Source organism: Mercenaria mercenaria, unplaced genomic scaffold (genome assembly GCF_021730395.1).
Source record: "Mercenaria mercenaria strain notata unplaced genomic scaffold, MADL_Memer_1 contig_2865, whole genome shotgun sequence".
Classification (NCBI taxonomy): Eukaryota; Metazoa; Mollusca; class Bivalvia; order Venerida; family Veneridae; genus Mercenaria; species Mercenaria mercenaria.
In genome coordinates, this window is record NW_026460951.1 from 6,490 (window position 1) to 18,804 (window position 12,315).

Here is a 12,315-nt window from a genome sequence, read left to right on the forward strand (position 1 = left end):
AAGCTATTGTGTTAAATGTAATTATGTGCCCGTTTTTCCGTCACAATAAAACGCGCGTATGACTTAACACCACTGCCATGGTAGACTTCTATGACACGCCAGTTGTCGAATAATTACCGAAAAACTAGGATTAACGGTCGACAAACCAGGTTTTTCTGATCCTGGATAACGCTGTCAGCCATACTTCACGCTCGTAAACCCAAGTTTAACGGTCGTATAGTTCAATCGAGAAACCTAGTTTATCGAACGTAAACATGGGTTCTATGGTTTACGCCCTCCTATATTTTCGCTCGAAGATATACCCAGTAGGTTAGTATTCTATAATCTTAGTTTTTCGACCAAGAACGTAATTATTGAATAACTGGCTTGTCGTGAACCATAGTTAACAGACGTAAACCTATGTTTACGACCGTGAACTTGGGTTTACGAACGTAAACCATAGTTCGTGAACCCTGGTTTACATCCGATAAACTAGGTTTCTCGAACAAAACTATCATTTTCGGTCGTTATCCTATGTTCACGAGTGTGAACCTATGTTTACGGTGAATTATAGTTAACGCTCGTGAACCCAGGTTTACGTCCGTAAACATAGGTTCACACTCGTTAACTTAGGTTCACACTCGTATACTTAGGATAACGACCAAAATTCATAGTTCAATCGAGACACCTGGTTTATCGAACGTAAACTAGGTTCACGAGCAAAAACTATGGTTTACAACCGTTATGTCATGTTTTCCCTCGAAAATATAGGTAAGTACCCGAAAAACCTGATTTAACGTTCGAAAAACCTAGTTTACCGATCGTTTTTCCAAGTTTTTTGACTGTAATTATTGGACAATTGGCGTGTCATAGACCTAATGTTGGCCAGGACCTATATTTCAACGTAAACTTTTGTAGTTTGTAACTCGAAATTTCGAGTTGATAAATAACATACACCTGGCACTAATGCTCTTCCGTACTACTGACAACGCATTTGCTAATAATATATGAAAGATAGATAGATCACGGCTGCTAATCGCGCAATTTCAGCAGCCGCTGCTGACTGGTGCTCCGCTTCGATGGAATTGCGGCACTCCGTTGAACGATTTGCGAAGGGAATTTCGACAAATTTACGGTCAGTGGTTTCTTTTTCTTTATATTTTTTTGATTTGTCAGTGGTTTCTTTTTCTTTATATTTTTTTTTAAATTTGATACACTATATCAAAAATCGGGCTTCGTAGTTCGACCTGTATATAAACAAAGACTTGTCCTGGAAAATATCGTCTTATTTGGCGGAAAAACGACCGAGGCCTTAGTCATTTGTAACACAATAAAACTGACTTACTATAATTATCATGTTCTTTTATTGATCTACATTTACAATAGTTTCGCGCTCAAGTTTCGAACTGCTGAAGTGGAAGGGCAGTACAACAGTCTAAACTTAAAGCTATCACGTTTATCAAGTTAGGCTATGAAAATTCACAAAATATAAAAGAAGATGTATGCAAAAAATGTTCATCAAATATATGTCGGAATGGATCATTTGAAGTATACTAGCCAAAAAAAAACTTATTAAAAGTAGCATGCATTTGTATACCCAGACAAGTCTGTTCCTGCTAAACGTGATATTATAAAAGTGGTGATGATGATGATGATGGTGATGGTGATGTACTTCTGCCAATAACGATAAAGAGAAAAAATACAGACATCATGTCTGTACCAAAGGAAATGGTACGGGGACAACATTGCTTGTGACTTGAATATTGCCTGAGTCAATCTCTTCCATGGGAAGAAACAAATAAGCTGGCTTGTTAAAACTAACCAAGCAATAGCTTATACAGGAGTGTCGTCAAAACGTCTAATTGTATGTCATCGAGTATAAATGTGACTGATCTTTTCGTTGTTTTTAAGAATTAATAAGCTTCTTTTACAAATAGAAATAATTCAGATGCCATGTTGCCTGTGAGTTTGTCATTTATTGTTTAGTCCAATTGAAAGAATATATGTTCTACTCCAAAATATATTCATTCACATGCTCCCCAGCCATCCTTGCAACATACAGTCTTTTACTTTTCCTGCAGTAGTCTACTGCACACGGTGGTCCGGGTCCCCTTTCTCTCAATACTTGCACTTTAGTACAGTCCTCTGTCAACTGATGCATGTTACAAGACATTCCGCAGAAGACGAAAACTGATCCATTCTCATCAGTTACCATACCCCATGGTTCTCGAAGCTCGTCATCCCTATAGAAGGCAATGACTTTTCCTTCGAGCGTCATGCAGGTCACCCTGTCTTCCATGCTATTTGATACGTAAAATATGTCCTTAGTTTTGCTGACCGCTACGTAGCTACAGTATTTTAGAAATTTGTATTCAACCATTTCCTCTTTGAAACATTTCAAAACTGTTCCTTTCATATCAACAATTTCAACTTTCCAGGGTTTTCAAATGTCAGTATTAACTTTCCGCTAGTATGTGCTATGCCCCTGCATTCCCCATCCACCTCAAATTCTCGTTCGAAACTTAAAGCACCATTTTCTGCAATGGAGAAAAACATAACCTTTTTCTGCTGATTTATTGTTACAGCTATTTCTTTATCCGCTGTTTTTGTTATACCTGCTGGTTGTTTTGGAACCGTTACAATGAATATAATTTTACCAGTAGTGGAGTTTATTACCTTGAGAAAACCTTGGTCAGCTGTAACAAGAATGTTTTCCGATATTACACAGACACTGCTCACCCAATTTGAATACCAGTCCTGTTCTGACTTCACGTTGATAGCCTTACTGAATGTAAGTTGTCTTTTCTGTCCTGCAGATAACTGTGTAACTGAACCAATAGCATCGGCTTTCTTCAGCTTCTCACACAGTTGCATCGATGGCGCAAATCCATAATTAGGTATTTTATTTTCTTTCTGCAGAACTTGAAAGTCATGTAACAGTTTTGGAAGAAGATTGTGGTCTCTTTTCATAGTAATGAAGAACTCTAACAGGTTCCCACGTTGTTCTTTCTCTTCAAGGTCAGAGGTCAATGACTTTACTTCCGAGATCAAGTTACTGTGTTGCGCAGATGCTGACTTTAGTTTCGTCTTTTTATCTTTGTCCATTTTCTCTATCACTTCCAAAATTTCATGTTCCCAATCATTAAGAATTTTTGAAACTTCATCTTTTTGCTTTTTTATTGCTGTTCTTGCTGTTTCTTTTAAGAATTCAGTCTTGTTTTCATTGCATTTGAGCGCTTCTCCAGTAAAATTAAGCTCAGTTGTTAACAGCTTTAATTTGGTGCTTAATTCCCTGTACGCCTTGCTGTCTTTCAGTTCAGTTATTGTACTTGACATATAGTCCACTTTCGTGCATGTCTTATGATCTAAAGTTATACAAGCTTGACATCCTGTTAGGTCACATGACCTACAGTAATAATCTATCACATTGTCAGGATGTGAATGGCACTTTTCTGCCCTTTCCTTGACCTTGGGCTTATCCTTAGGCACGCTCTCTTTGTCTTGCAACACATGTTCTCTAGTTGCAGCAAGTTTAGTGTGATAGTCACTGCATGATTTGCATAAATATTCAGAGCAATTTACACAAAACTTTTCCGCAGAAATATGATTTCCCGAAACATTTTTACAAGGATTACAAAATATGTTACCGGTATCTAATTTGTCACTTTCAGTTTTACTGTGTGGGGTTTTCCCACGTCCCTTCTTTTTCGTTTTCTTCCTTCCAGGCACAGAATCTGGTGTCGTACTACGCTGTGACATACTGTCTAGTCATCCAAGTAAATTGAAATTACGAAACTGTGCAAAAACTAGATCCAGCTGGCTTCGGTATGACCATTGCTCATAAATTGGACAATCTGAAAGTAAAGAAATTGGAATATTGATTAAGAATGTCTTTTCAGACTTGGATAGTATGGACCGAAATGTTTCATTGAATGATTTAGGTGTCGTCATGTATTCCAGTCCAAATCAATTTAAGCTAGTGATCGAAATACTAACGGTAGTATGTGTTAGACTAAGAAGTCTCTATGGACTGTTAGATAATTAGCTAGCCTGAGCTCGAAGGTACCAGCTCAGCTGAGCACGAAAAACTAGATGTGTAAGAAGTAGCTGACTGAGCAAAAAGTGTGAACTTTTCTAACTTTGTTTGTTTAAGATTTTTTTTTTTAGTTTTTGTGTTTGTTTTTCTTTTCTTTTTAAACACACTTGTCTAGAAATTGTCTAGAAATCACACAAGTAATATGCAACTTCCATGAATCGTCAAAGAGAATTCACTGGAACAAGCCGGATAACTAAAGAGTGTTGATGTAACTTCAGAGTAACGGCACAGTTTTGTACCCCCCCCCCCCCCCCCATACACACACCACTCAGTTGATGGGACATATAGATTTGGTCTTGTCCGTGTGTCCGAAATAAGAAAAAGGTTGTGACGCGCCTAATTCAAGAAGTATTTCATACAAATAGACGAAACCCTGCATGAGTCTTTATCATGATATGAACTACTGGCACTGTCCTTATTTCCAGAGTTATGACCCATTGTTGAGGCTATATCCTATTAAAACTGCAAACATTTGAATTGTTGGCCCTTATTTGTGACAAATGTATCAATGTGGGCACACCCTGTGTCCTACAGATACATTCTAGTTTCTCATTAAAATTTCCAAATTTTTCAGGTTGCATATATAAATACATTAGAGATTTCCTTGATCATAAAAACAAGATAGTAGAATTTTTATACAGTTTCAGTTTATTTTCTATACTAGGCCCCTGCAACGGAATCTGCATGGCACAAAACAGTCTCAAAACAGTTCAAACATTTCAAATACACCAATATAATTCTACCTGAGTGTGACTAGACATGTGTAAATATACGACAATGTAAAGTTATATTATGTAGGTGGAAGTTGGTTATATTACTTTACCTTTTACATAACATTTTTAACAAATAATGTCAGTTTTAACAATTTGAAAACAGTTCTATCAGAGCTTTGGAACAGTTTTTGAAAAGATACAATACTGCGTGTTCTTAGATCTCTTGAGATGTATTTTTTTCTTTCAGGAATAAAGTTTACACATTCAAAAATATAACGAAACTCATCCCCTACAGAGTTATTATTGCACAAATGACAAGTTCTTTGGCTAAGATCAATGTTATATCTTACACCCTTTTCTACCGGTAAAGTTTACTGTTACGACATTTAAAATGACAAAATGACAAAGCCAAGTCTTTTGGAAGTAGCTTTACATAATCAAAATAATTTTCAAAGGTGGGGTCTATTTTATGATATTCTGTAGTTAAAACATAAAGTTTGCTAGATGACTGTAACTGCTTATTCCATAAAATTTTTTTGGTTAGTAGCCGACTGATTTATCTAAAAATCAGCAAATTCCATACATTCTCACAATTGAGCATATATAATAACCTACACATAATAACATTGATTCTGTGCCCAACCGAGTTTAATGACATGACCGGATATGATGAACTGGCAAAGTTAGCGATAATTATACCAGTTGTGGCCTATAAACTCGTCAAAACTGTCATTCATTTCATATTAACGGGACACCTTTATATAATATTTTATATATTTCGGACAGGTTTCATAATTGCCAATATTTTATCAATTCACCTGGTCAAAATTACAGTCACTGAGAATTAAACATTTATCAGAATATTTTATTTTATTTTTTAAATAAAACATTGGAAGTAGATAACATGTCTAAAACAGCTACATACATTTTGCAAAGACGTCAAAATACACAAACTGTGGAACTGTTATACATTTCACAAAGCTTTCATGTTATATATAAGAATTTACATCAAACGTAAACCATGGTTTACAGCCAATATTTTAGGATTATAAAATCAACAATGAATTTCAGGCATGAACATAGGTTTACGAGTTTTTTTCGAACGTGAAAGCATGTTAACTTGTTCTTTCGAGCGAAAACATAGTATAACGTCGTAAACCATAGTTCATGCTCGTAAATGTAGGTTCACTCGTAAACCCAAGTTTACGGTCGTAAAGTTCAACCGAGAAACATATTCTATCGAACGTAAACATGAGTTCAAGAGCGTAAATTATGGTTTACGCCCGTTCAGGGCACTAAAGAACTTTTGGGAACATGTACCCATACCCACAGGAAGGGGAATTTTTCATCGTTTTAAGACAAAAAGGGGAAATTTTTAGCCATATATATGTTACTACTTTTCACACTTATTAATACTATTTTCAAACATTTCTAACTATATTGCAGCAGTAACCTTCCTTAGAGGAACTTTAATATAACTTGAAAGAGAGTACATATCTAGTTGTGTCAAACAACCTATTATCAGGGGAATTTTCTTCTGAGAAAGGGGAAAAAACATTACTTTATATGGGGAATGGGGTCCATATTCGGCCCCAAAAACGGCCAAACGAGTGCCTTGCCGTTATCCTATGTTTTCGCTCGAAAATATAGGTTAGTATTCGATAATCCTACTTTTTCGACCAAGAACCTAATTATTGCATAACTGGCTTGCCGTGAACCTATGTTTACGCTCATGAACCCAGGTTTACGTTCGATAAACTAGCTTTCTCGAACAAAACTATGATTTTCGGTCGTTATCCTATGTTCACGAGCGTGAACCTATGTTTACGGTTATCAACCCATGTTCACGGTTGTAACCCCAAGTTCACGGCCTTAAACATAGATTTACGTTCGTAAACTGGTTAACACTCGTGAACCCAGGTTTACACCTGTAAACAAAGGTTCACACTCGTAAACATAGGTTCGCACTCGTAAACATAGGTTCACGCTCGTGAACTTAGGATAACGACCGAAATTCGTAGTTCAATCGAGAAACCTAATTTTTTCGAACCTAAACTTGGGTTCACGAGCGTAAACTATAGTTTACGCCCACTAACTTGTTTTCCCTCGAAAATATAGGTAAGTATTCAAAAAACCTGATTTTACTTTCGAAAAAATTATTTTATCGATCGTTAAGGCTTAGAATTAGGCTACATAACAAGGTGGAACACAGTTTTCAGCAAATGTTTATCTTTATTTCTTTACAAATGGCATTCATTTTCAAAGGGAGACAACTTTTTTCGAATATTTTAAGTACAAATGACATTTATTTTCAAAGGAAGATAACTTTTTCCGAATATTTTAAGTACAAATGGCATTTATTTTCAAAGGGAGACAACTTTTTCCGAATATTTTAAGTACAAGTGGCATTTATTTTCAAAGGGAGATAACTTTTTCCGGATATTTTAAGTATCAGTCGAGAAAAAGTTTTCTCCCTCTGAAAATGAATTGCATTTATAAAGAAATAAAGATAAACAATTCCTGAGAACTGTGTTCGACTTAGTTATGTGAAATTTCAATACTCGCACGCTATTGCAAATGAATCAAAACGAACATGTGTAACAGTTCTTTGAAAATGGTGAGTTTTTAAAGGCGTTTGACTGTCCGGAAGCCTAATTCTAAACCTTAATCCTAGTTTTTCGATCGTGAACCTGGGTTCAGGTAATTATTGGACAATTCACGTGTCATAGACCTCTGGCATGAACGGATCCAGAGTGGGGGTCGAGGTCTGGGCATCCCCCCCACGCCCCCCCCCCCCTCCCCCCACAGCTCCCTAGAATTTTCAAAATTAATGGTGAAAACTTTTAAAGCTGCACTCTCACAGTTGAACAAACAGTACAAAAATCATATTTTACAATTATAACGTACTGCTGCTGCGGGCACTGTGAATCCAAACAATACTTGCTTGTGTATAATAGTGTTGTGAAATCAATTCAAGAATAAATGAATTCGATGCACTCCTTCAGTTGAACAAATAGTACAAAACTCATAACGTGCTGCGGTACCGAGAATCCAAACATAACTTGCTGTGCATCGTAAATTCAATTCAAGGATAAATAAACTTGTCTAGAACGGTACACCCGAATAACGGTGATTTAAAATGGTATGAATTTTTCATCATTGCTCATCCGTACGCTCGCTATGCTTTTTCATATCATGGGAAAATGTGTAAAATAATAATGGATTTCTAATTTTCGAAGTGATGATTACATTTTTGATGGGATTCAGATTCCTGTTTTGTTTTTACTCTAAAACGCTCGAAATTCGCTCTCCGTTGACCCTGAGAAACAAAAATTATCTGGGGGAGGCCCCGTACCCCCACCGGCAAGCGGGGTATACCCCCTCCCGCGGCACCTTCCCCCTTCTGGACCCCCACCCCCTGGAAAAAATCCTAGAGCCGCCCCTGCTCTGGTATATGAGAAATGCACACGAGAAAGATGCGAGATTCAACTCTACTTCCGTTATATGCAGACTAAATACTCGACTTTTTCAATGCTAAGTAGTAGCAGTAAAAAGTACATGACATTTTCTGAAACAAGGTATTTCTAACATATTTCTATAAATCTATCTGTTTATATTTTACCGTAAGAAAATGTTTCAGCCGTTTCCAGTTCAACATCTGTGCATCCATATCTGGTCATGTACGTATTTTACAATTTCTCGGTTGTAGGCATCAAATGTCAACTCGATTCTACTAAAATAATTCCAGACATTCTACAACTATTCCACATTTAGTGTCTTCTTTCGTTTAAAGATCTTTGGAGAATAGACGAACTGATGCAAAATTAATAATGTTTTACAAAATTGTGCAATCACTAGTAGCTATTCCTGTTCTAGCATATTTTGAGATACCAAGGAGACCGACTCGTCACACATACACTAGCCTATAGACAAATCCATACAGTTTCCAATATTACAAATTTTCCTTTTTCTCCAAGTACTCTGGTCTTATGGAACAACCTCCCATCTGAAATTGTCCTGCCTACGCTGCAGGCAGTATGCCAACATGCATGCAATTAGCTGCAGCAAAGTGCGTTTCACAACCTGATTTTACTACTCTAGTCTGTATATCCAACACGTAACTGTTTTTGTCTCACTTTCTCACTTTGACATCTCACTGCAAATACTTTGTAAATATATTTCCTTTGTAGTCTACTGTACGGAAGAGCATTAGTGCCAGATGCGTTTTTTATAAACTCGAAATTCCGAGTTACGTAACTCGAAATTTTGAGTAAATAACACGAAATTTCGAGCTACAATCTTGCCCTTTTATCAGCAAAATTTGAAGGTTTGTCCGTCTGTCAAAGGCCAAAAATATATAGGACGATTTTTGACTCTTACAAGTGGAATCATCTATCTATGCGTCCATTATTGTATCAAACATGTAGGGACTTAAACATATACTACCATATATCAATGTATGACCTACCATAGCCTCTAGAGCTACTCCAGATTTCAAACTGTATCCTGACTTTCATTTACATGTATAGTATGTTCAGGTGGTAAGGCTCGAACTAGGTCGAACACCTTCCAGATATGGTCAAAATAGTAAAATATTCTAAGTTTGAATACTTCCCGGTCACCTTCTATGACCTCTCCCCAAGATCTAGATTTGTCCAGGTACCAGATCTTGGTCAGACTCCTAACTAAAATAAACAAATAAATAAACATGGTTGAAATAGTTATATTGTCTATGAGCAAACGCTGCCCGGTCATCTTATTTATATGACCTGGATACACCTTGGCAAGGACCTATACTTCAACGTAAACTATTGTAGTTAATGACTCGAAATTTCGAGATACGTAACTCGAAATTTTTACTTACTAACTCGAAATTTAGTAACTCGAAATTTCGAGTTAGTAACCTAAAATTTCTAGTTAATAAATAACATACACCTGACACTTATGCTCTTCCATACTACTGATTACGCATCTGCTAATAATATCCGGAAGATAGATAGATACTCCAGTATATATACATGCCGCAATGTTCTGGTGTGCATATTGCAGTGCAGTGCATAGACTACATAAACTTTGAATCAGACCTGCAGCCTAACTACTTGATACTTTTGATTAAAATTTATTGAATACAGGAAAATTCCGTTATGCAACGTTTTCCATTTTAACAGCATATCTCTGTAAAATGCGAAGAATTTGTGTGGTAAGAATCGAAATGATAAATATGTTACAGCATTTTTTTTTTCAGTTAATAAAATATGGACAGGTTTTTGGATGCGTAATAATTAAATCTCGAGTGCGTATATATAGGGACATATTCATTATTTCTTAATTGAAATAATAAACATCGCCCAGGCATGCCGTATCATCTTATAATGAAAGCAGACTAAATTTAGTGTCCTGAAACCTGCGTTTTACTCGTTTTTATCACAGAAACAACAGAATCGACAGGCTGAAAATGTCACTTAATTAAGTGCTAAGTACACGCAATACATCCGCTCAACACTTGTAGACCGGGTGCTTTAATTACACTTTTTCACTGCTTGAATACATTCTGCATGAAATGAGTCGTTGATGAAATGTTTTCATGTTTAAAGGTTATAACACACTAAATAGTTGTTGTTCTTTATTCTATATAAAATTGACCTTTTTCCAATGGCCGCAGCACACATCAGGACCCATTTTAAATGTCTGTAACCTACATTTTCTTAAAGAATATTGTCAGTGCTAAATAAAAATCAAAAGAAAAGTGGGGGTCATATTTGATGCAAGAAAAATAATTTCAGTCAAACACACAAACTGCAAAATCAGCTAAAAAATAAGACCCCAAATTATACTGGTGGTGTGTGCTCTAAGTTTCCATGAAAAATTTTGTCATGTTGTTATTTCATTATGAAAATGCTACCTACACCTCAAGCATAGATATGTCATGTGATTTTAGCTCTAAAGAGCAAAAAAAAACTGAGGACTATTTGTATCCGCCATTATACGACTACCATTTTTTTTGCGCCATTTTTCTGTTTAGTGTCTGTATGTCTATAAGAAAAACTTTTTTTCTCAGACACTGTGCCAGTTTCATTTGAAATGTACAAGAAACCTAAATGCATGAAAAAATACAAGGTTTTAGCTTGATATCAACAGTTTCTAAGGTTTTATGGCATTTTCAGTACCATAAAACAAAGCCTCAGATTATGTCAAAAATAGCTGTCGCGGCATAATTTTGAAGCAGTTACCCTAGATGCAGCCTTGTTTTGCCCTGTTTTAGCATTTTCTGCTCTGATCTGCATACAAATTATACATTTATACTGTTAAATATGTTCACTTTTACCTCTGGTGGCCATAAATTAGCAATCAGCAGGCTATAAATATGCAGTTTTTGAAAAAAAAAAACACTCAAAACAGTGAAAATGTGATATTTTGGGGTTTTATTCTCATTTTCAACAAAACTGCAATAAATTTGTCATCTTCTTTCAAATTCTAATCAAAGTAGCCCATTTCCACCACCATCTGGCCAGATTTCAATTTTTACCAATGTCATCTTATGTCATCTTATAAGAAAAACTTTTTTTTTCTCTGACACTGTGCCAGTTTCATTTGAAATGTACAAGAAACCTAAATGCATGAAAAAAATAAAGGTTTTAGCTTGATATCAACATTTTCTAAGGTTTTATGACATTCAAGTTCAGTACCATAAGACAAAGCGTCAGATTTAAAATTTGTCAAAAATAGCTATCAGGACATAATTTTGAAGCAAATACCCTTAATGCAGCCTTGTTTTGCCCTGTTTTGACATTTTCTATTCTGATCTGCATACAAATTACACATTTAAACTGTTAAATATGTTCACATTTACCACTGGTGGCCATAAATTAGCAATCAGCAGGCTATAAATATGCAGTTTTTGAAAAAAAATACACTCAAAACAGTGAAAATGTGATATTTTTGGGTTTTATCCTCATTTTCAACAAAACTGCAATAACATTTTCATTTTCTATCAGATTCTAATCAAAGTAGCCCATTTCTGCCATCATCTGGCCAGATTTCTATTTTTACCAATGTCATCTTATACACCCCACATGGCAAGTTTTGCAGATCTAAACCGAAAGTAGAGGTTTATTGTGCGGACAAGAGCAAATATGCGCCATTTTTAGGGTAGCAGACCACAACCGACTGGCATTTCACTAGGAACTATTCAACCCTCTACTTTCTTTTCATTTTTGTCGTTAATTTATGATAGAACTTTCATGAAAAATAGGTGTAGGAAAAAGTGATGTTCTATAAAGATACGTAAAGACGAACTGAAGTTGTCGTTTTTTATATGAGACAAAATTACTGACCTTCAACCTGTAAGAAAAGTCTATAAATTTCGTGATTCTTTTTTACTTTATTGCCAAACTATGGGCCATTCATGATAAAATATATAATATAATATAATTTGTTGAAATGTTTCGATTACAAGAAATCTTTTGCATTCATTGTTTGAAAATGTGAAAAATATTTGCCGTCGTAGATTTCCGTTCTTATTCGTGA

The 12,315-nt window shown here is 35.7% G+C and overlaps 1 protein-coding gene across 1 annotated transcript; it reads right to left on the bottom strand.

Moving 5' to 3' along the window:
* Positions 1 to 1,326: 1,326 nt before the first annotated feature.
* LOC128552510 (tripartite motif-containing protein 45-like) lies at positions 1,327 to 8,817 on the bottom strand. The gene is made up of 2 exons (XM_053533558.1): positions 8,411 to 8,817; positions 1,327 to 3,833 (listed from the first exon to the last, which is right to left on the bottom strand). The coding sequence occupies exon 2, from the start codon at positions 3,736 to 3,738 to the stop codon at positions 2,392 to 2,394; it is 1,347 nt and encodes a 448-aa protein (XP_053389533.1). The 5' UTR covers positions 3,739 to 3,833; positions 8,411 to 8,817; the 3' UTR covers positions 1,327 to 2,391.
* Positions 8,818 to 12,315: the final 3,498 nt, after the last annotated feature.

Bases quoted from the DNA above. Each gene is read 5' to 3' on its own strand.
- LOC128552510 (XM_053533558.1), bottom strand. From the start codon at position 3,738: ATGTCACAGCGTAGTACGACACCAGATTCTGTGCCTGGAAGGAAGAAA.